This window comes from Osmerus eperlanus, chromosome 23, assembly GCF_963692335.1.
Source record: "Osmerus eperlanus chromosome 23, fOsmEpe2.1, whole genome shotgun sequence".
NCBI lineage: Eukaryota > Metazoa > Chordata > Actinopteri > Osmeriformes > Osmeridae > Osmerus > Osmerus eperlanus.
The window spans coordinates 8,663,832-8,688,590 of NC_085040.1; the positions used below are offsets into that span (position 1 = coordinate 8,663,832).

The window sequence follows — 24,759 nt, forward strand, 5'->3', positions numbered from 1 at the left end:
GTGAGTAGAGTTATTGAGTAGTTCACTAAAAGTAACAAAGGATCAGAATGAGGAGCACAATCACCCCCAGACTGAGCATAATTCAGACAGCGCAGGACGTTTCAACTCTCAATGACTCTTGAGAGAGAAATCTACAGCCAATGAAATATTTTGAGAATAGAGTTTAAAGTTTCAGTTCGGCAATCAGGGACACCAACAAAAGTGCTGTTAAATCTGAAATGGTACGTGTGGTATGTTCGATATAGGAAAGTCTGGGTCAGAGATTCATAGAGTAGATGATTGGATTGTTGTGGTGGGGTGCTGTGGTGTACATTTTAGATTAGCCAGTCCTAGAATGGGTTGTTTAGATTGTAAACTTAGAGCACTGCCTTACCTTTGAGGTCCAGGTTGCGGGCTCCATTGGAGTGCTGAGTGACGGTGCGCGAGTCAATCTTGAGCGTGTGCATGTTGTTGGCGTCCCGAGAGACCACCACGTTGTGCCATTGATTGTCGTTGAGTGGCTTGTCAGAGTTGCCCTTCATGAGTGAAGGGCCATTGCCAAGGTCAAATACGTAGTGGACGTACCTGTGGGAGACAAAAAGTGGTGCTGACGTCACCAAGGTGATGGGGGACAATCTCAACCAAGACATGGGGCATTCAACTGCAGACAAGCTCAATTATGAAGACAGACAAAAACCCCTCCTCTTCCTCTTCCCTTATTATTAAAAGCTGCATTTCTGTCTGCCCCCCCCCCCCTTCATCATCTTTCGATGCCATGTTTGACGTAAATTTGTTTCTCATTTTACAAGTCAGATTTTAGGAATTATTTTAGTGTTGTCTGATTTCAACAAAGTTTAGCATTTATCAGACCAACTACAAATTAATATTTCTTGGTCTTCCAAAGGCATCAATTCTTACATTACTTTCTTACATTTAAACTTGCTGGATCTCTTGCTGGAAGTACTGGAAGTATTTCATAATCTCGGGTAAGATTATAGGATTGACACTGATACAACCTGTATGAAAAAGAGTGGGGGCCTTCACTATAACAATCGTGCTATCACATTCCGGTCATCATTCCGGTCAGCTGTCCCTATAGCCTCTGTTTGTGATTTTTTTTACTTTACTGTGGCTAAGGGGAGTCAGGTGGCTGAGCGGTTAGGGAATCGGGCTAGTAATCAGAAGGTTGCTAGTTCGATTCCCGGCTGTGCCAAAATGACATTGTGTCCTTGGGCAAGGCACTTCACCCTACTTGCCTCAGGGGAATGTCCCTGTACTTACTGTAAGTCGCTCTGGATAAGAGCGTCTGCTAAATGTAATGTAAACTCATAATGTTTCTATTGTTTGAACAGTGAACACTCTTTAATCATCAAAGTTAGAGTTAGATTTATTAGATGTGTACCCAGTCATATCAAATCTATTTGCCTGTTGAAGAGTAGCTAACCCAAAGGTCCCCGGCTTTACAACTTTCTCTGCTTCTCTCATTTGCTCTTATGAAGTGCAGTTCTTATTTATTTGTATATATCTAATTCATGTAAGAGACTATTTTAACTAAGTTATTTACAATGAGACTGCTGAATAAATATGTATTCTAGCCTAAATATCAATTACCCCAAGCAAGAAATCCAATTTAACTCTAAATCCATGAATCTCTGCATCTGTCTGTGCTTCTGTGGCTCCAGAACCGGGTATTGTGTGAAGTTTAAAACAGCCAGGTATTTTTCTTAGGCCCCAATGACATGGATTGTTGACTGTGAAGTTGTTTAGATGTGTGGTTCACGACAAATATATACATATTGAATCGGATGTTTCATTGTCTGCCACCTAACGTTTCGGCCCACGGGCACTGCACTAGCATTCATTCACAACACATTAAGAAGACTCATAGAAACAAGCTAACGTATATGGAAGGGATTTCACAAGAAACTAACTGGAAACTGAGCCACTTTGTCCCTGAATATATTATTTTTCATATCGCCATGAGTGCAACATGGAGGGCAAAGAGTCAAGGATACGTTTCCTATTGTATGAGGAGGCCGTCAAGTGAGGTTAGAGCAGGGGTGGCTAACCAGTCCAGCATAAAGAGCCAAAAAAACAAAAACGCACCATAGCAAAGAGCCACACATGCACGCCCGCACTACAACAGCGGCTTACAGATCTAATGACAGTCATAATACAAAGCATAACAGTTTTAATACGACCGCACAGGGCCTTGCGCCACCTGGGGCCTCGTGCCTGCCTGGTTTGCAATCCAAGTTTGCAATTGCAATTTTTTTTTTTTACTTTCAATATTTTTGTATTCCTTTTCTTGACTCGATGTGCTCTAAAATGAAATTCCCGTTTGTCAAAAAATCTCATGCATTTGTCATGTATGCTCATTCAAATTCTTAGTATTATTTTTATATATATTTTATTATTTTAATTGTTATATTTTTTAATTGTTTAGTTCTTAGAATTAGTTTAACCATTGTACTTAATTTAAGGCCCGTATATGTTTATTGTTTGCATTTTCCTGCCACAGTAAATTCCGTGTTTGTGTAACATACATGGTGAATAAACCGAATTCTGATTCTGATTGGGGTGGGATAGGAAACCCACCCAAATTATCTTCGGTTAAACAGGCGCGGGAGGAAATTGCCACAATTGTTACAAATCAAGTTCACATACATAGATTTCTCATGAAAATCTTTGTAATCATTGACATGAAAGAAATGTAACACAGCCATACAATAAATCAAAACAATGTAACGTAGCTTTGCAGGAAGAACACCCTGGCCTCGCCAGCAGTGCGCACGGGCCAAGTTTGCGCCCTTAAAATAGCATCTGAATAACGCGCCATTGACTTTAGACTACGTTTTTCCTGGTCTGTGGCGGAATTGTTTTTCGGAAACTGCAAAATAGCACCGGGGAACGTTTGCACCGGAACACGCCTCCTTTTTTTGCTGAACCGCAAGGTCATTCCCTAATTTACCGACGTGCGTCTGTGGAGAGAAAAGTCTGCTTTGCGTCGAGTGCAAACTAGGAATGATACTGCGTCATTGAAAAAGTCAACTGCGCTGGTTGCAAGATAGGACCCATAGTCTGTCTCAGTTTTTTCAAAGGTCAACATATAGGAACACCGCTCTCTTTCTCTTTCCCCCCTCCATCTACCCCAGGGCTGACATCTTTCATTTGTGCAGACAAAATGGTTGTCTTTTGTTTGCCTGGTTAAGACTACTGTCAGCGTGCAGTGTTTATCCTTTCTCTGTTCCACATGTCCTTGTCTTTGTTCCTGCTGGAAAAGGCAGTTTAGGCCTTTTGTTTGGTAACAATACTAGACAGGGAGGAGGAGGGGCAGGGAGATACATTCATATCTCAGCAGGAATGGAACAGCATCGCAGGTATAACAAAGGTATGCTATTCACAGACATGTTATTCAACACCGGTGTTCATAATTTAACAACTACATAAGAAGTTTCACAGGCTCAGAAAATACATTCAGCTGACTTTGTCATCCAGTTTCTGGATAAACACAAAGATATATTCCAGATATTTACCGTGGAGAACACAATGTTTTCTCCAACTTCTGGGTCTCACACTTAAAACCTGTTTTCGCCATTCAATACTGCCATAAACCAAACTGATTGTTTTTGCTCCCAGGAATTTAGTGGAGCCTTTCTCTCCAACAAGAATTGATTCACAGCACAGTTGGTTCACATCCTAAATTATTTTCCACAGCTCAGCTACCCCAAATTTGCAACCACCTCTTTTTTGTTTTCTTTTTTACTGAGAACTGGATTTGACATCTTATTGGACCATAAATGGCTTTCGAAATATTGCATGATATGTGGCTCAACAAATCAAGTACTCTCAGTATTTCAGATGTCAACTCTCTGCATATCTTCCCTGATGACATACAATGTACTGACCCACACAATGACATGACTTGTTCACGCTCACCCTTTGACCAGCTCCACGACGATGAAATCACTGCCGTCTCCCGAGTTAAAGAGCAGCAGTCCGTCAGACGTGGTGGTCTTGAACTGAAAGAAGAGGTGCATGGAGGCGTAGGCCTGCAAAGTGGCTAGCGCTAGGTAGCTGCCTTTCGTTCGAAACGTCACTGGGTCGGCGATGATGTGGCGCATGCCGAAGCGGGCGTTGAGCTCGCAGTAGGAGATGTCTCCGTTCTTGCACTGGTCGAGGTAAGGAACCCCGTTGAAGGTGAGGCCCTGCAGATGCCCGATGAAGTTGGAGGGCACCACAGAGATGAATCTGCGTTCGGTCATGATGCCTGTCTCAATGTTGTGGAACTCCAGTCTGGTGTGGGCGCCGGTCATCTGGCCTGGTAGGAGTAGAGGGGGTCAGAGGCATGAGGTGCAAGCAGATAGTTGGGCAACATACCAACACATTTGGATGAATGTGCTAGTACTCTAACTGCAAAGTATACAAAGTTAGCTTCGATGCAATTATTTTCATTTTGATCACACAAACGCTCGCACTCCCCCCCCACACACACACACACTGACATCCCACACATTATTTCAGTGTGTCCCTCGTGCACATAGCTGACAATAAAATGTACTAGACAGTAATGATCATTACAAAGATGCAGATAGAAAATACAGAAGCGCTCAACACCCCCATCCATACAAGGTCTCCCTTCCCCTGACACCACAGTGGCTGAGAAGGAAACGGTTCAAACTGGCTGAAACTGAGGTCTTCAGACCGCTCTCCTGACCGGTCAAACCTAGCCCTGGGCCTCAGCTTACCCTCTCTACAGTATCTCTTCTTCTCGCGCTTTCTTTTTTCTCTCCTTCATCTTCTCCCTTTCCAACCTGCTGTCACCCCAGGGGAGGTGAGGTTAGCTGGTCTCTTACTTCTCATCCATTTCATTTCCTCCTGTAACCCTCCGCCTCCATTCTCTTCCAATCATCATCGTTCACCTCCTCCATCTTTCGGTTCTTGAATCCCTTCTTTAAACCCGGCCCAAGGGATCCAGATGTTTCCCTGCCACTTTCCGTCTCATTTCCAACCTATCCATTGGTCATTGTCTAACATCCCCAAGCACGCAGCTGACACTCACCCTCAACGGTGACGTTGTCTACCGACAGCTGCAGGTTCTTGCCCCGCCTCATGACCTTCACTGTGTGCCACTCGTTGTCATTGAGCTTCTGCCCAGCAAAGAGAGTCTCTGGTCCTTTACCTGTGGGGGGGGAGAAGTGGTCACCCAGCAGCCAGCAGGGGTGATGAAGCACAGAGCAGCTACAACCCACAGGTGAGGAACTGTATATCTATGGAGAAAACCTGCGCTTTAACACACGTCCACACGCTCAAGTCATGTCTGTCCATTTGAACACAAGGGCACGCACAGACACACATACAAACACGCACACACACACACACAGCATTCAAATTGTGTACACAGACACAGTGTGTCTGTCATTCATTCAGCACTCAAAAACAACCTGAAAGAATGAAAAATAAATGTGACATGTAGACAATAAAACCGAGACAAACAGCCCCAAAAAGACACCATCAATTAGGCCTATAGGGTCGTACACTACAGAACCATATTTACATTACTGTATTTTCAACAGTAAGCATGCCAATAAAGGCCAGTGGTGGACAAAGTACGATACACAAATCCTGTATGCCGATAATTGAAAAGCTACTTAATGAGGCCTACATGAACAAATTCAATGTACTTCGTAACTGTCCACCACTGATAAAGGCAAACAGTGTCTGGTAGCACGACATAGAAAAGAGACCTCTTTAAATTTTTTGCAGGACTCGCTTACTGAGCACCTAATGTATTTTGCAGCACACTTGAGCATTTTCTTCACGCAAGGCAGTCGGCCGTGGGTCTCGCCTGTTCTTTGCCTTCTCCTCTCATTGTTCTCCCTCTTCACTTTCGCTATAACATATTCACAGTCACGGAAAAAACACGTTCTACGGAGTGGCATATGGCTAGAGTGGAACTGCTTATTAAGGCCATGTTTACAGCAGCCTTCCCTACCACTTCTCTCCATCTGAACTAGGGTTATTTATATCTTTGTAATGACACTGCATCAAGTATGCCACGGTGTGAGAGAGTGACAGAGTGGGAGAAAGAGCGAGTTATCAGCAACGCAACGTGTCCGTCGCTGAAAGGCTACGGCTCGATTTGTGTGTAGGGGAGACCAGGAATTGGTGTCACACTTACCGATGCCAGTATTTCTTAGCACCAGCAAATTATAGAAGACTTATTTCAGTATTGATTCAAAGCTTAAGGTCCTGGGTATGAATGAATATCACTTTTATCAGCATACCAAGGAGTCAGGTGGCTGAGCAAAATGACGTTGTGTCCTTGGGCAAGGCACTTCACCCTACTTGCCTCAGGGGAATGTCCCTGTACTTACTGTAAGTCGCTCTGGATAAGAGCGTCTGCTAAAGGACTAAATGTAAATAACATCAAGTAATAAGCCACAGGGTTGGTTGTCACTGTATATTCCAATGAGATGTGCAACAAGAAATTATGTTTTTGGTTTAACCTAGAGATACCAAATAATCGCAAATGTTCTTAACACAATATGTAATGTGTTCATCTAGGGTGAATTCGGGTAATCTGGAACATTGGGTAATGTGGGACACCTAAACTCCAGAGTGTTTTTTCCCCTGCTATGACAATGTCTAGTCCACAGAACTTTGACTCTAGATTTAGCATGGATGCTATGTGATTGAAATCACAAAACGTGATTGGTGTGGTGTCACAGAAAGGGTCAGGGCACTAGTTAATCAGGAAGCTCCCATGAGAAAATGCATGAAAAATATTTCCCACATTACCTGAATTCACCGTATAAAGTTACTGCCCAAATGGTGATTAGAGAGGAGAATAATGTGTGTATAAACAAAGCTATAATGAGTGGAGTCTTCCACTTAACCAGTGGCCCAGACCGATATAGCGGCTGTGTTAAATTGAAGCCAGTCACTTCTATTCAACAAGCTTTTAAAAACTCTTCAGTGGGCAAAAACTATACGTTTCTTTAATTATTTAAAAAAAACTTTCGCTTTGTAATACTATTTTAAAATGTGTTTTGTTTATGCATGAGGCAGGTCCATTATTAGAAAGCCTTCCATATCACAGGGACTGTAGTGATGTCTGGCTATAGCTGACTAGCCGGAGGTGCTGTTGTGCTATGATGAAGTATATCTTGGTGGAATATGACTGTGCCCCCCAGTTGTGTGTGAAATGATTTAGTTTCAAGGAAAAAGGTTCCATCAATTGATAGCCCACCTTCTGTCTGCACACACACACACACACACACACACACACTCTCACACACACACACACACACATAGACACAGGAGAATCACTTTCCCATTTACCACAGTCACTGCTCGCATTGGCTTTTTTGTGTTGAGCCACAAGAAATTGGATGGAGAGAGTTTTAATCACCCTGTGTGTGAAGTAAATATGAAGTAAAGGCCTGCTACTGCTGAGAGAGAGGGCGAGAGAGAGATAAAGACACACAAAAGAAAACTGGTGAACCGATGTAGAATTAAAATAAAACGACTTTAACTTGCATAAAGAAGTGCAAATGACAGACAGTGAATGTGAGAGAGAATGAAAGAGTAAAGAGGGACAAAGAGACAGAGAGGCACGAGCAAGGAATAGTTCTACAGAGCGAGGGAAAAAATCTAAGAGAAACTAGGAAAACAACAGCGTGATGTACGACCGTGGTCCTGTCGGCTGTGCTGCAGGGAGAATAAATGGGCTGTGCTTTCCCCAGGGACAAAGTCTATGGGTTATTTATCATCCTTGGCCACTAGGGGGCCAGGAGAGAGCAGGGGGCACTGCTGAGGGTCAACATCTGACACAATAGGCAATAACAGCTACTAACACTAAATATAGAGCTTTTGCTGTCAAGAGGAACCCAGATATGACTGCTAGCGCCTAGGTGTGCAAGAGGGGTGGTTACGCTAGGCCCCAAGAACACCTTACACGTTCAAATAATACATCAATTACACACCGTAAGCCTACCGTGATTGTATTAATGAGTCATCTTATTGCTCAGCCAAGTGCATGTTTGGTTATCAAACGCATTCGGATGGAATACACAAACACAGCCCCTTAATCACACTAACCCTAATAGAGTAGCTGCTACTCAAGAGTTTGGTTGCTGCGAGCCCCACAGATAAATATTAAATATCCCCATCCCGATAAATTCCTCACTGTTGAAAACAATCTTTTTTTCAATTCAATTCAATTTCTTTGATCAAGAGGGACAGTGTATATTCATGAACATTAAAATATAAATGCACCCAATTATAGCCAAAAGGCTAGTTCCCAAAGGCAGTCCCCCTGCCAGAGTGAAAAAAGGCTATACAACCAAAAAAAAAGGCATTGAGTTAAAATGTCAAATGTCAAACTGAAAATCCCAATACACAAACTCCACTTGGTTCTTAACCATGGGTAGAAGGAAAAGAACAATGGGTGTACAAACAAGTGGTAAAAAATAATTCTACTGCTAAAAAATTATTCCACTGCTTACCCACTAATGATCACATTTTTGGTTAATTATCAACCATGTTTTGAGATTCCTTTTAAAGCAGTTGAACGAGGTTGATTCTCTAATGTTCTGTGGGAGATGGTTCCATTCCCGGGCTAAACTAACTGAGAAAACCGACTGTCCAAATACACGTTTTTTTTAAGGGAATTTCACAGTCTCCTCTTGCTGCCCCTCGAGTAGCAGTGGTTGCTGCTGTTCTAAACTTGACTAGGCTGCATAGCGGTGGGGGGGGGGGGGGGGGCAAGGTTAAACTGGATTTTGAACATTAAACAGCAGTTCTTAAATGTGATCAGGTTGTCCCAACTTAAAAGTCTGTACTTATGGAGGACTGAACAGTGATGGCTGGATTTAGTTTTTTTGTCAAGTATTTTGAGAGCCTGTTTGTAGAGACATGACCGGTTTAATTAAGGGTAGTGGTAGTTGGCAGTAGACCAGTGGTTAATGTGAGGTAAAATCAGCAAGAACATATACATTTTGGCAGCTTTGGTGGATATGTGAATTCTAAGATGCCTAAAGTTGGCCAAGGTGATTCTTTGCATCGCCCGTCAAACAGGTTAGGCGTAGAAAGCTCAGAGCTGCCATAAAGCATGCAACATGCAACTTACAGTGGTGCCCATAGGTACAGACATCCCTATAGTGCCGGGCCACCTGGCTGCCCGTACGACCAGTTTGACTCATGGATGACGTGTCGTGTTCTAATGCCCAGGTAATGAACAGTCTAAACAGACCAGAGGCTGAGAGCTCAGCGTTCAATGAGGCAATAAGCCCTTAATGCTGTGCCATCACACACACACACACACACATGCACGCAAACACATGAAGGTCATACGCACACGCAACTGCTCAACACACACAACAAAAATACATATACACATGGGCGCACACACACCCTCGTGGACAAACACGCGCATACTCCTCTGAGTCGGTTAATCATTAATAGGACCCGGCGATATTAAAACGCAATTAATTCCACTCCATGGTGCCCTTTTTGTGAGCTTACTCTCTCTTTGTCGCCGAGATCAATGAGGGGAGAGGTGCTCTGATCGTACAAACAAAGGATTGTCTCTGTCTTTTCATCTGTCGACTCTGTTCCCACCCCCCCCCCCCCCCCTCATCCTTCCCTCTCTGAATCTCCATCATTGACTTCTTCTGTCGTGTGTGTGTGCGCGTGTAAGCCCGAGGGAGGTGGTATGGAGATGTGTGGTCTAGAGGACATCTGATGGAGTTTCTCTCTCTCTCCCCCTCTGACTGAACGGAGGACAGGAAATAATTTGCGTGATGTTTCCACGCCGTTCCAAATGCTAATGGCCGAGCGTTGTTCGTCGAAGACGGCAGTGCTGTCGTGTGTAAGCAGCCTTCGTTAAACGTGATTGGATCAATGAAGAGACCCGGGCAACCGATGGCTGTGGATTGTCAACGTGATCAGGGGTGTGGATACCACTCAAGTAATGAGTGAACTGGTACTAGGTCTTTGTTCAGGGTCGATGGCACAACATACTATGAAAACAACAGTCTGTTCCAATACTATTGAATGTCAGCTTTCCTTACCCCCTACTAGAAAAAATTGATGAAGTGACATGGCAAGAAAGAAAGAAACGATGGAAAGAATGGTCTGTCAATCAAAAGGATCTTTCTGTCTTTATCTACACGTCACAACATGGTAGAAACAGCGTCTCCGCCAACTCACACAGACCTTCGAATGTGTGCCGACGCCTCACAGCCCCGTTCTCCACGGACACGGGACCCTACCTCCTAGCCCCACCGCACATCACCTCAGCCCCCAACTCCTCACAGCGTCAGGGAACAGGAAAGTAGGCCGTCGTGTGGCTCAGGGCTCGTTGGCACGTCGCTACCATTCTCCCCCCGCTGGCGCCCCAGCACGGCCGATCGAGAGCAGTTCTGACACGGCCGGGGAGTTTAATTGACCGTGGCCTCGTCTTGCAGATCGCCCCCAGGGGAAGATCAGCCTACGAGAGCTCCGGTGGGATGGCGGGAGACAACATTCCCACGAGGCGCAGAGCCCTGGCGAGTCATGAAGGATAGCATCACCACAGCTCGGCGAGGGCACAACCCGCTGTGACTCAGCGACTTGCCGTGTCAGTGGTCCTCGGAGGTCAAAGAAGCGTGTGTCGCTAAGATCGAGTTTAATCCCAGTATGTTGTCAGGGTAAGCGGTGTGTGTGTGTGTGTGTGTGTGTGTGTGTGTGTGTGTAAACGGGCCAGAGCCACATGACAGCCAGGGGAAGACTATGAAGACTGTTTGTAGCCGTGATGTGTTAAAACAAGGTAACCTCATCATATCCACTCCCTGTGTATGTTACTCTCGACGTTCTATTGTGAGGATAATTTAAAAACAGATCCTAATATTAATACTGTACTTAAAACATACAAATGTTTACAATGCTAAATATTAATACTGAAATTAATTGATTAATTATAAAAATTACAAACAGACAGCAATGGCCAACTGGCAGCATTAATCAACCGATAACACTATCCTGTAAAAGTTTGCCATAAAAACGTCAATTGATTTGCACATTATTTAGTTTTCGTGTAGTATTTGATGTGTTACCTATTAAATATCCAACTCTACTGCCTTTATCCCGTTTTATGAGTCCTGTCAGTACTGTTCCTGCAGCTGACATCTTTAGGGGTGGTATAGTAGCCCACGGAGAGTGCCTGACTCAAATATATGGGATGATTTTTATTAGAAAGGAGTCACCCAGAGATATGAGGTCAGCAGTACAGTGATGTGTGCAAACACACACACACTCACAATAAAAACACCCCCCCCCCACACACAGAAAATAGCTTTGGTCGGCAGTCTAATTAAAACAGGCTCGGGGAAGATTCCAACCTCCTGCTCTTGTCCTTTCTCTTGTTCTCTCGTTCTTGGCTTGGCAGCCCCCCTCTGAGGATAGAGGGAGGATGCCGACGCTCAGCACTTCGGGTGGAGAGAGGGAAGAAGGGAGAGCTGGATGGATGAGTGTAGATCCTGGATGACAGGTATGGATTTTGATGCAGGCCTGAAAATGACTACTAATTTACGCTGACTGAGATCGTTCCAAAAAGTGTGCCCGGGTAAGAAAAAGCAACAGACAGAGAGGAAGGTACAGAGAGAGAGAGGGATGGAGGCATAGAAAAGAGAGGAGGAAACACAACTGTCTCAAGTAACTCTTCACAAAAAGTGTTGGCATGCCAAGACAGAGGAATCAAAGTGGAAAGGTGTGTGCAAACTTGTGCCTGTGTGCACGTGTGTGGGCAGGTGTTGTTTCTGAATTCTTGTTAGTATTCATGACTCACCAGCAGGTAAGGGGCTTTAAGCACCCCACCACCACCACCACCACCACCCCCTCGGGTGTACATTAACTATAATCCCTACACAGCACCACTCAAACACATTCAGCACACACACGAGCCCACACAAGCACACACACACACACACACTTACACCAATGCTCATCCCCCCCAAAAACACACACACATTTATCTTTGACCCTGATTTTTCCAGCTAAAGAATTCATCTTGAACTGTGTTATTGTTTTGTCATCTTTCTCTCAGTCCAACTGCTCTCCCCATCCCAGCAGACTCCCGAAGGAGCTACAGTGTGTTGTGTATGGACAGCATAAAGTGTAAACAAGGAACCTCCCAAACACCAGAGCAAGTACAACACACACGCCCATACACACACACACACACGCAGGGGTTAAAAGGTAACAGGTGCTGGGCCGTCGACTCGGTTATCTTAAAGCAGCCCCGGCTGGGACAGGTGTGAACGTTTTCAGCAGTGTCAGGAAAGTGCGTTTGCACGTGTGCATGATGGATCCATCCCCATATGCGCGTGTGTGTGCGCGTGCAGCGTGTGCGTGCAGCGTGCGTGGGTCTGTGTACGGCCGGATGCACAAGTGGATGTGTGCAGGTGCGAGCGTTTGGATGGCTATGTCTGAGTGCATGTCTGAGAGGCAACCGACCCTCTGATTGCATTTGAGAGATGCCCGCTCTCCTCCTGCCCCCCCCCCCCCCCCCCCCCCGCTGTGAACAGAGACATGAGCATGCCCCACTGCCCACAAGAGCTCTCTGAAACACCTCTCCAACTCTTTATTGGGCCTTGACAACGAGTGAAAGAGACAGAGAAACGGAGAGTTCGAGAGAGAAAAAAAAAGGGATAGTCTATTTAAAGTGTAGTGCCATTTACTAGCAAGAGCTCTGCTATGGCGTTTAGAGCACCGGTTAGCAGGTCCTTGGTACGTTGTAGACTGGCATGGAGCAAACCAGGAGTGCCTATTCAGCAGTGCAACATCCTCTACATGCCCTAGACATTCTGGCAAAGGTGTGTGTATGTGTGTGTGGGGGGGATTATCCATTTGTTCTGTCCGACAACACTAGGTCTATATCCTGTGCACTGTCTGTCGTGTATAGTTTCAGAAAGAGAGTCGATGTCATTTGAAAGATTCGAGTGAGTGTGTGCGGGTACCGACGTCTCTGCTCACTGTGTGTGCGGGCGGGCGTGTGTGTGTGTACTTGTATGAGGCATGCATCTACCAGCCTCTGTGCCACCCCCATGCCCCCTCCACTATGCCATCTGCTCTCCCTTGGCATCACTCCCCCACTGTTAGGATTGCCCCTCCTTCTCTCCCACCAGCCCAGCGTACATACTCCACTATCCTCCATCCTCACTCTCTCTTCACACTCATATAACCACCTGTAACACTGCCAAATACGCCCCTCCGAAACACAAACGTACACACACACACTCAGTCATGCGGTAAACCCGATTGCGTGTGGGCACAAATGCACACACAAATGTGCCCAATGATGCCAATTATAGTTAGACCGAGGTAAAGTGTACAGCACACACACAAACACGCGCGCACACACACACACATGATGTTCCTCCATCCTGCGAACACAACTCTCGTCCCACCAGCTCTGCTCTCAAGCTGTTCGCTCTCTGTGGGGTTTTACAAGTGCTCCACTGCTTGAAACCTCCGGGGTTCGCCGTGTCTCGTTGTTCTACTCCAACAAGCGCAAAACAGAAACACACTTGATCTCTTTTGCCACTAAGGACCGTCGCCACAAAAACATGGCACTACACTATCGGCGAACGGACCGCTTCGAGGCGCACAGAAGTCTTGAACGGATCTCATTGCCGAATCGGGTGGCCCCTAACATGGTTTCCGCCCGCTCTCCTACTACCCCGAGGGTTCCCTTGTGCCAGCCCGCTATGACAGCAGATGGGTTCTTTCAGCATGACATCACACCAGCCGACACAATAAGCATGACATGTGAATGCGAGGGCATGAGCAGGGCAGGGAGGGGGAGGCGCTATTAACACCATATGGGCATCACAAGCACGGCTTCGAATGAAAGGGGCACGCTGCCGGTGAGCGGCAGCGGCGAGCACACACACACACAAGTGCACGCACACACACACACACACGCACAAGTGCACGCACACACACACAAGTGCACGCGGACACACACAGATTTGAACTCACACACACACACAATTAAGACAAGACCGTGTCGCTTCCCTCGGTCTTCCAGTCAGTGATCATGCCCAGTGTTGTCATAGGTTAATGGCTGTTTGCTCCACACAACCTTCACGGTTGATTACTCTGTCCCAGCCTGGGCAGTGGGTCCAGCAGCCGCAGTCTGGCATCAGCAGCCACACTGGCACCAAGGAGCCCTCTGAGCCCACTGTACACTGTGATCTGCTAACCAGGACCAGCACACACAACCCTCGGGGCTGACGGCTTAGCCTGAGATCAGACCAGCATCATGGAGGAAATGACGACTGAACTTGAGTTGATGGTGGGGACGGGAGGGGGCAGGATGGGGCATGAGGAGGGGGATGAGGAGGGGGATGAGGAGGGGGATGAGGAGGGGGATGAGGAGGGGGATGAGGAGGGGCATGAGGAGGGGGATGAGGAGGGGGATGAGGAGGGGGATGAGGAGGGGGATGAGGAGGGGGATGAGGAGGGGGATGAGGAGGGGGATGAGGAGGGGGATGAGGAGGGGAGGGTGGCACAGATGTGGTTGAAGGGGAGGTAGGTGGATGAAAAGTTTCTGCCTATGTCTGACTCCCTTTATCAAGGATGAAAAGCTACAATATAACAATTGATCATTTCAAAAATATGTTCCTAAGCGTTAGCAATATTGGTTATTACAAACGTGTAAGAAGACACAGTATGGTGGAGGGATGTAAGGGGTAAGAGGATGTTGTGAAGGGGCAGCTGAAGGTTGTGTTTCCAAAAACAAGTCAACATCCATTTACCCCTGGAAGGCCCAATCTCCCCATACCAAGTTTCACTTGTGTAATAACTTGTGATTGCTAAACTGTACAGTGTGTAAGTGTAACTAAATAGCAGTTCATATGTAACTACGATGTTGTTACTATACATATTTATATGTAGTCATATGATAGTTAATGCAAAAATAGTGTCAAAAAGAGTTAATTTTAAATCAAATCTGAGCAGGCATTTAGTCATTTTGCCTCTGCATTCTATCGAAATACAGTTCTAAGTGCCTAAATATTTTCCTCATATTAAAATACATTTCACTGAAACAGTTAAGTGTGGCCACCACATTTGTTCCAAGCCGCAAACCCTTTAGTCACAAATACATTTTCGAACCCAGGACTCCAAACCAGCAGACTGTAGGCATTTCTTATGTATGCGGCTCAAATTGAATTCATGATGGATGCTATGCAAATAATACCTTATTTAAAGACCCGAGGGTCCATTTTCATGATTCATGACCACTAACAGTGTTAACCTCTCCTCATTGACTTTCAAATTGTGGAGTGTCTTGGTTAAAAAATGAATCCTGTGCAATTTAAATTGGAAACCCTTTTTGGCAAAAGCTCAAGGGGGTTGCACACAGCAAGCATGTGTGTTTGTGCGCGCATGTGTGCGTAACAGTTAGTGTGAGTGGGTGTGTGTGTGTGTCCATGAGAGACCACGCAATCCATCCTTCACCGCTTGTTGCCGTATGGTATTTTACTATTGTTTTGTCATGTGTATAACAATGTTAGGAAGCGTATGTCTTTGTGGAATTGCTCGTATCTCGACTTCAATAACCATTGAGACAGGCAGTTTTCTGCTATAGAGGGCAGTTACATAAGCAGATAAAAGCAGTTCCTACAGCAGGAGAGGAACGTCTCGCTTGACTTCTCAGATCAGGTTCAAGCGGCGCTTGACGCTGATCGCAGGCGTCTCTTTATGGAGCTCCCACCATCTGGAGAGCAACGTCTATCTCCATAGATCTAATGATGAAGATGTGTGTGTCTGAGGATGTATGTGTGTGTGTGTGTGTGAGTGTGTGTGCACTGCTTTCTTGATGACTGCTCATAGGAACCACGCCCACTAAGACCGTCGATGCGACTGGAGCTCTGATTGAGGATGACAAACCATATGGGAACAACCAGATCAACATTCTGTCTCTCTCACACACACACACACAGTCTCGCACACGCACTCACACACACACACACACACACACACACACATACAACGGCCTGCACCCATCACTCAGCACTGAAAACAGAGGGTCTCTGGCGGGGGAGAGAGTATTGGGGCTGGCAGTCAGCCGAGGACACATCCTGCCACTACAGCGAAACAAGCCTCGCAGCTCCGTCCAAAACACTGGCTGATTTACCGCAGCGGAGGGAGAGAGCAACGGAGGGAGGCTGGTGCGGGTGGAGGGGAGGGAGGAGGGTGGGGACCACACAGAGAATGACCCCCCAGCAATGATTATCCATGGCAGGCACTCTGCCCTCTGTGCCAATTACAGAGATAAGGGTGCATGTGTGCGTGTGCGTGTATGTGGCTGTTATACAGTGCACGATTATATAAGTGCAGTTGAAATCTCCAAGCAATGCAGATGGCCATGACTGCAGTGAAAATTAACAGGGCTGATATTGAGTGGAAGAGATATTGATTTCAATTGTAATGAGACGAGAATGAATCTTGCATCATCTTCTTCCCATCCTATTTCTCTCTCGGTCTGTCTCTCACTCTCTCGCCTCTCTCTCTCCTCTCTCTCTCTCTCTCTCTCTCTCTCTCTCTCTCTCTCTCTCTCTCTCTCTCTCTCTCTCTCTCTCTGTCTGTCTCGCTCCCTCTCCTCTCCCTAACCTATCTTACCATACCATTATATCTCCCTTCATTTCTACCATCATTTTCCATAATTTGTTTTATTTATCTCGTCTCCTTCTTTCCAGAAATCAAGTCCAGGTGGATTTAGCTGATTTGGACCACATTTCCCAGCATGCTGCAGTGGCGGCAGCAGCAGTGCGCCCTGGGAGAGCCATCATTCCAGAAAGGCAGTATGAACACAGACAGCATCAATGTGCCGCGGCCGTCTCCTATAATGAGAGCAGATCTACCCCGTCGCTCTTTACCAGGCCATTGACTTCAAGCGGTTGTGGTCTTAATGTGCGGGGAGAGTTTAACCCTCGTTCCCCGCCTTTCCAATAAAGTATCCACTTTTTTTCCCCTGAAGAGCACTTTTTTCCTCTACACCTGTCCACTCCACCATAAGAACGTAGCTAGGTTTGAGTGGTCTTAGGCTGGGACACCAACCCCATGCTATTAAAACAGTTTCTACAACCTTTTACTGATAAAGAGGTTCTTGCTACAACCTTGTGTGTGAGAAATAGAGCCGTTTTTACTTTTGTTTTTTCTCAAAGGGTCCTCTCACAGGGCTAAGCAAAAATCTTTCATCTGTTCTACTGTAGGTGGATTTGATTGATTTTAAAGGATCAGAGAGTGGAGGGGAGAGCGGTGGTGTGGACTGTTCAGGGTAAATCTATAAAGATTGGGACTCAAGGTTTGACAAGGAAACAGGTCTTCCCTGTCCTACCAGGACTAGTGGATATGGTTCTGGATGTTTCAGTTGAATTGAAAAGTCAACCAATAAATGTGTAAAAAAAAGAGAGAGAGAGAGAGAGAGAGAGAGAGAGAGAGAGAGAGAGAGAGAGAGAGAGACAGAGAGAGAGAAAAAAAGAGGTAGGGAAAATACCGTTGATAGGCATCATGCCACCAACCTTAAATCTCCCTCTCCTTCTCTCACTTAGTGAGAGAAGGAGAGTGAGAGCCCTTCCTCTCCTGTGCCCTCTGCTACATGCGTCTGTTGCTGTTTGTCTGCGTCTGTCTCCATCCTTCTGCCTGCCTCTCTCTCTCTCTCTCTCCCTCTCTGCTTACGTTCGTTCGTCGGGTGTATGGCAGCAGAGCACTGTGAAGAAATGCATTCACAGCGGTTGGATATTTCCAAACCAGAGGGAACAGAGAGAGAAGAGTGCACTCCCGTGAGTTCCGTGTGTGCCTCTCTGACTTGGGAAGGTCAGTGGCCTCAGGTATGAGACCGTTTGTGGACTGACACCTTTCAAAACTGACCTTTGACTCCCATGGATGTGACATTTGCCTCTAAGCACAGTCGTTGCACTTTCTTTTTTTTTTTTTTGGCATTTGGACACAAACGAATACGTGTGTCTCTTAGATCTGGGATTTACTAAAAGATACACATGAATGAGAAGCCCCTCACACACTGCCCCAGCAAGAACTATCCACATTTACATTAACAAAACCTCTCAAAAAGCTTGTTTAAATGCTCTTCAAATGAGGGAATATAATGCAAACTAGCAGTACAATAAGGAAAGAAAGAAAGCATGTAACAGGTAAATTAATCGGTGTCAGAGAAATTAAGAATGTAACCTTTTATTCTGTATAAAATGATGCTGTGTTAACATTCCTTGTGTGCAGAGAGAGGCCACCCCCAAATTAACTGTAGGCAAGGACCAGGCTTAGGTAAACAGGAAGATCCTTAACTTATCTGAGCATGTCATTTAGTTAGCCTAAGCAGGGCAACAGCGGTGTTGTTTAAATGGTTAGCTAGCCCACAAGCTAGCAGACAAACTTTGTACCACCATGGCGTTTGGTCGGTTTGTCTCCTTGCAGCCGGCCGCAAGTAATAAAACGTCCTTGACTTCTTCACCGACTGACTGTGCAACACTTGATAAAGATTAATATTTCTGACAATAGGTAATAAGGCGTTAAGTCAGTAAGTCATATAACAAAATAACGACCCTTTTACCTATTAACTAATGTTTATCTCATCTTAAGATGGCACTAACCCTAGCCCGAACCCTGACTTATATTATTAACAGCTTTATAATCTTATTAACAGATATTACTGAGGATAAACATCTTATAAAGGCTTTTTACCTATTAACCAACGCATATTACAATCACCTGGATATAGAGATCCAAAAAAGACGAGAGCCGTTCTGTAACAGAGGTGATATCTGCCTCTGATCCCCTGCGTCCTGAGAGGCCCAGCACAAAATGGTGCATATACTGTTTATACTGTTAAACGCTGTGAGAGACTGAATCAAATCCAGAACATTGTCAGCGGTGGAGGTATAAATCGTGTTTTACATTATTGCAACAAAGTATTTGAGATGGAGATTAGAATCTATTATAACCGAAGCACGGTGAAGTTTGCAGGGCCAGTTGACCAATAATTATTGTCATGGTCATGTCAAATTGCAACATGTCCGTGTGCCAGCTTAATTGTTTTTTACTGTCGACCCCATAGTCTTCTTTAGCAACTGATAAAACGCATGTGTCAGGAGGACACACAACTACACACACACACACACACACAAACACATACACACACACAGACCCAACCAAAATCACAGGCACACTGGCACATGCACGCACACTCACACACAGACACATGCAAACACACACTTAATGTATCTCTCAGTGTTAGCCAAGTTCATTTCATTTCAGCAGTGGTTAGGAAAATGCTCTGATTATATATTCCTTTGAAGTTTATATAGGCTTCAAAGGATTACTTTATTGGGTCATTTCTGTTTAACATTTTAAGAGGCATTTGGTTCATTTCACATTAAAACATGCAGATAGAGGGAAGAAAAAGGGGGGAAATTAAATGATGCTATATAGAGGAGTGATATTTGCAAACATGTTTTTCCAATCTTCAGACTATGTTGTTGTAATATGATCACATATGTCTGACGGACAGCAGCTAACCAGCCATGTCTGTCCATAGCATTAAAGTACTTTTAATATAATAATCAACGAGGAAACTGGTCCTGGGTTTTTTTTATTAGTGGACTAGCAAGCTTATTGTCAAGGTCTATGTTCAAAATAAACATTGATTTCGTTGTTGGATGTGAATGTGACTTCTAATCAAAGAGCAGAAAAATGTACAGGAGTACGTCCGGGTTGGGGGCGAAAATCAAAGGTATTGTACGAGTCACAAACCTCTCTTTAAGTCAGATTGTGTTGAATTTAGACCAGAGTTTTGAAGATGAAATGAACATTGAATTAAGTGTTTCACCTCCAGTGAAGCGTTAAATTGCCTTAAACAGAGAATTTAATTTCACCCGAACATTTCAAATTATTCCAACTGCAAATGTCAGTGACTGCTCGCATTTCAAACAAACTGCTCCAGTGCTACAGGGGAGGTATCCCTTTGCCTGAAACATCACCGAAATACGGTATTTACCTAGTGTTTCAAAAAAGGAACTGATGTTTGGACTACATGCAACATTATTGTCTCTTGTGTAGTTAAGGACAGAGGTAATTCATATGAATGAATCACATACTATTTATACATATATATATATATGTATATATATACTATATATGTATATATATTGAGAGAGAGAGAGAGAGAGAGAGAGAGAGAGAGAGAAAGAGAGAGAGAGGAGAGAGAGAGAGAGAGAGAGAGAGAGAGAGAGAGAGAGAGAGAGAGAGAGAGAGAGAGAGAGAGAGAGAGAGAGAGAGAGAGAATGTGTATGTGGGGACATACACATACAAATTCACCTTAATAAACTGGATATAACAACATTACAGAACTGCAATGGCATGTGAATCATGAACAAACAAATGAATAAACACACGGAATGAGCTCATTCAAATAGGCAGTGAATCCTCTGACTTGTCTGTACATGCTGACTGTGTCGGTGTGACAGGTATGTAACGGACCTGGCCACGCTCTGTCACAAGGTCTACGGACCGATGTTCACCACTCGCTGGGCTCGAACACGTCACCTTTGACTTTCCAAGAGCAACCACTACCAGCAAGGCCAACGAAAATCTAGCTCTTCATTGACCCAGGTGGCCTGTTATATACAGTTAGGTCCATAAATATTTGGACATTGACACAATTTTCATCATTTTGGCTCTGTATACCACCACAATGGATTTGAAATTAAACAATCAAGATGTGCTTTAAGTGCAGACTTTCAGCTTTAATTTCAGGGTATTTACATCCAAATCAGGTGAACGGTGTAGGAATTACAATACATTTTATACGTGCCCCCCCCCCTTTTTAAGGGACCAAAAGTAATTGGACAATTGGCTGCTCAGCTGTTCCATGGCCAGGTGTATGTTATTCCCTCATGGGAGTTCGTTATTTCATTGACAAGGAGCAGATAAAATGTCTAGAGTTCATTTCAAGTATGGTATTTGTGTTTGGAATCTGTTGCTGTCAACTCTCAATATAAGTCCAAACAGCTGTCACCATCAGTGAAGCAAGCCATCGTTAGGCTGAAAAATCAAAACAAACCTATCAGAGAGATAGCAAAAACATTAGGTGTGGCCAAATCAACTGTTTGGTACATTCTTAAAAAGAAAGAACGCACTGGTGAGCTCAGCAACACCAAAAGACCTGGAAGACCACGGAAAACAACTGTGGTGGATGACAGAAGAATTCTTTCCCTGGTGAAGAAAAACCCCTTCACAACAGTTGGCCAGATCAAGAACACTCTCCAGGAGGTAGGCGTATCTGTGTCAAAGTCAAAAATTAAGAGAAGACTTCACCAGAGTAAATACAGAGGGTTCACCACAAGATGTGAACCATTGGTGAGTCTCAAAAACAGGAAGACCAGATTAGAGTTTGCCAAAAAACATCTAAAAGACCCTGTACAGTTCTGGAACAACATCCTATGGACAGATGAGACCAAGATCAACTTGTACCAGAATGATGGGAAGAGAAGAGCATGGAGAAGGGAAGGAACTGCTCATGATCCAAAGCATACCACCTCATCAGTGAAGCATGGTGGAGGTAGTGTTATGGCGTGGGCATGTATGGCTGCCAATGGAACTGGTTCCCTTGTATTTATCGATGATGTGACTGCTGACAAAAGCAGTAGGATGAATTCTGAAGTGTTTCTGGCAATATTATCTGCTCAGATTCAGCCAAATGCTTCAGAACTCATAGGACGGCGCTTCACAATGCAGATGGACAATGACCCGAAGCATACTGCGAAAGCAACCAAAGAGTTTTTTAAGGCAAAGAAGTGGAATGTTCTGCAATGGCCAAGTCAATCACCTGACCTAAATCCAATTGAGCATTCATTTCACTTGCTAAAGACAAAACTGAAGGGAAAATGCCCCAAGAACAAGCAGAAACTGAAGACAGTTGCAGTAGAGGCCTGGCAGAGCATCACCAGGGACGAAACCCAGCGTCTGGTGATGTTTATGGGTTCCAGACTTCAGGCTGTCATTGACTGCAAAGGATTTGCAACCAAGTATTAAAAGATTAGATTTATGATTATGTTAGTTTGTCCAATTATTTTTGGTCCCTTAAAAAGGGGGGGGCCACATATAAAATGTGTTGTAATTCGTACACCGTTTACCTGATTTGGATGTAAATACCCTGAAATTAAAGCTGAAAGTCTGCACTTAAAGCACATCTTGATTGTTTCATTTCAAATCCATTGTGGTGGTATACAGAGCCAAAATGATGAAAATTGTGTCAATGTCCAAATATTTATGGACCTAACTGTACTTGAGGAGTGCGTTCCACGGATTTACACCCCTTACATAGGATTACCTATTAGCTGTAGGGCCATGTGTCATCCTGACCAGGCTCAGTGACACATGGAAGTGTTGCAGTGTGCAGGTGGCACCTTAGACGATGGAGCCTGTCAGGAGACCATGCGCGTGTTTGTGTGTGGAAAAGCGTTCGGTCGAATGTATGTTTGCGTCTGTGGGTACGATTCTGTTTGCGTGCGTGTCTCCATTTGTGCGCGCGTTTCTCTAAGCGTTCACAGGTGGAGGGGGGCCAAAGGGTGTGACATCAGTAGGAGGAAGCATCAGGAAGCGACACGCACGCCAAAACGTCCGCACACGTCTCATCTCGCCCCCCGGTACAGCAGTACCGAGCGGGCGCTTCGAAGGTCACGACCGCGTGTCTGTCCCAGACAACATCTAACAGTCCGGACCTCATCTGACAGGAACGACAGTCTTTGTCTGGCGCTCATCCCATCAAATCACACAACAGCGTTCCCAGCCAAGTGTTAGCAGCCATCGACCAACTTGACAACACGGATCACACCCAATTGCATCCAAAAGTAGTTAAACTCAAATGGGCAACTCCTGTGCACGGTACATAACAAGATAAGCCCTGAGGCTTGTATAGATGGTTCTCTGGCAGTATTTCAAATTGTGAACGTGCAATAATGAAATAGCATAGAATGTATCATCAACTATGTATAAACTTTACGCTATAGAAGTTTTGCTCAACTGCTTCATTGCTTTCATCCATCCACAATGCATGCTACGTAAAAGTAATGCAACAGAATCAGGACGCTGACTTTACTGCCTTCTAAAAGCTGTGTGTGCCCTCTGGTGGCGTAATCATTTCTTCTTCTACTCTTTACACAATGGATTACAGATGCTATAGTGACACCTTGTGTTTGAATGGTTGCACTGCCCAGGAATGTGTATGTGTCACACCAGTGGAACAAGACACAATAGCTCTCCACGTCTTACCTTGGCATTCTCTTTACTGCGCGACAAAGTGTCAAAACAAGTTATACTTTCACAAGTCCATTGTACGGCACACCAGGTACATAATGCAAATAGGTCAATCATGCAGCCACACATACAGTCAAAGATACACACATATACACAATCAGGATCGCAAATTCCGACAAAACACACTCGCGCACACACACACGCAGCAGGTTTCTCCTACTATCATCACTTGAGATACATAACAGTTTGAAGTGATTCGGTCACATTTGCTGACTGACTGAAGATTTTCTAGAACTCTCTCATCTCAACAGGTGCTGTGCCCTAGTTTGGGAAAGCAATTAACTGTCTAGACAACAATGTCCCACATAAAATAGCACACATAACACCTGCACCTGTGGGCTCTGTCAACTATGGAAAAAAAGGATTTCCTAAACAGTCATATAAGCATCCTGAAACAAGGTGAATATACCTATCATTGGGAAGGTGAAGATGGAGAAACAAAAAAGGAAATTGGAAATGGAAATGGGAAGTTACTGAAAACAAAGAAACAGCCGACAATTGTGAAATGAAGAGCAAAAAGGAATATGAAAAAAATCATTCTATAATCACAGAATTTTAACAGGTGGGGAAATCATTTATTTTCAAAATCATAGGGGGATGAAAAACACATTTGAAACTTAACGGCCGGTAATATCACACAGGAATAATAGTTTAATCGAAAATAACTCAAATGATATATATTGAGGCTTGGAAATGGATGGAGAAAAGAACAGGAAGACATAATGACATAACTGTCACGTCTATGACATGAGGGGAGAGGGAGGAGCAGGAAGCGAGGTGGAGAAGGTACATATCACAGTCACGTCGAGACAGTCAAAAATAAGTAATTGTAAAAATGCATAGAACCACTTACTGAGATTACAGTCTATCCTGATACAATCTGGCAGGGGAGAGAGCGAGATGGTGAGATCAAATCAAAAGAGAGAGAGAGAGATAGAGAGAGAGAGGAAAAGGAGAGAGAGAGAGAGACATTTTACATCCTTCAAGGTAAATTCTGCAGACAACCAAGCAAATCTCTGGGGGCCACCATCCGGGGACAAGCAGCGAGTCAGTATCACCCTTTTCCTTTTTCCCACACCTCCGTCTCATCCCTCGGTCCCCAAACCCACCCACGCCACGCCCAGAACACTACAGAAGGCAAGCTAAATTCATTCAATCTTTAGAAAAAAAAGACAAGTAAAAACCGAATACATTTTGACTGTAAACTACTGTTCTGTGCATCAAGGCAGAGTAAGAACTGCCACAAACACTGAGCTACAAAAGAGTTAAGATGGTAGTGGAAATGGATTAGACACGTCTTTTTTCCCACGGGACAGTTTACGTCCACAATGCACTATGGAAAAAGACAACAAAGCATTCAGGATATGGAACAAAATCCACCATTGTACATTACGGGAC

General features: G+C 44.7%; 1 protein-coding gene and 1 long non-coding RNA gene across 9 annotated transcripts in view; both read right to left on the reverse strand.

The window, feature by feature from the left end:
- LOC134009869 (uncharacterized) overlaps positions 1-24,759 on the reverse strand; it is a 636,131-nt gene that overhangs the window by 282,447 nt on the left and 328,925 nt on the right. The window lies entirely within an intron of this gene.
- nrxn2b (neurexin 2b) overlaps positions 1-24,759 on the reverse strand; it is a 532,900-nt gene that overhangs the window by 235,553 nt on the left and 272,588 nt on the right. For 5 of the 8 annotated variants that reach the window (XM_062449591.1, XM_062449590.1, XM_062449587.1 and 2 more), the window contains 4 exons: positions 24,215-24,241; positions 5,042-5,161; positions 3,919-4,300; positions 374-564 (listed from right to left, as the gene is read on the reverse strand). In XM_062449591.1, coding sequence (XP_062305575.1) covers positions 374-564; positions 3,919-4,300; positions 5,042-5,161; positions 24,215-24,241 — 720 coding nt within the window. The remainder of the gene's footprint in view (positions 1-373; positions 565-3,918; positions 4,301-5,041; positions 5,162-24,214; positions 24,242-24,759) is intronic. The other 3 variants (XM_062449593.1, XM_062449592.1, XM_062449588.1) reach the window with 1 other exon arrangement.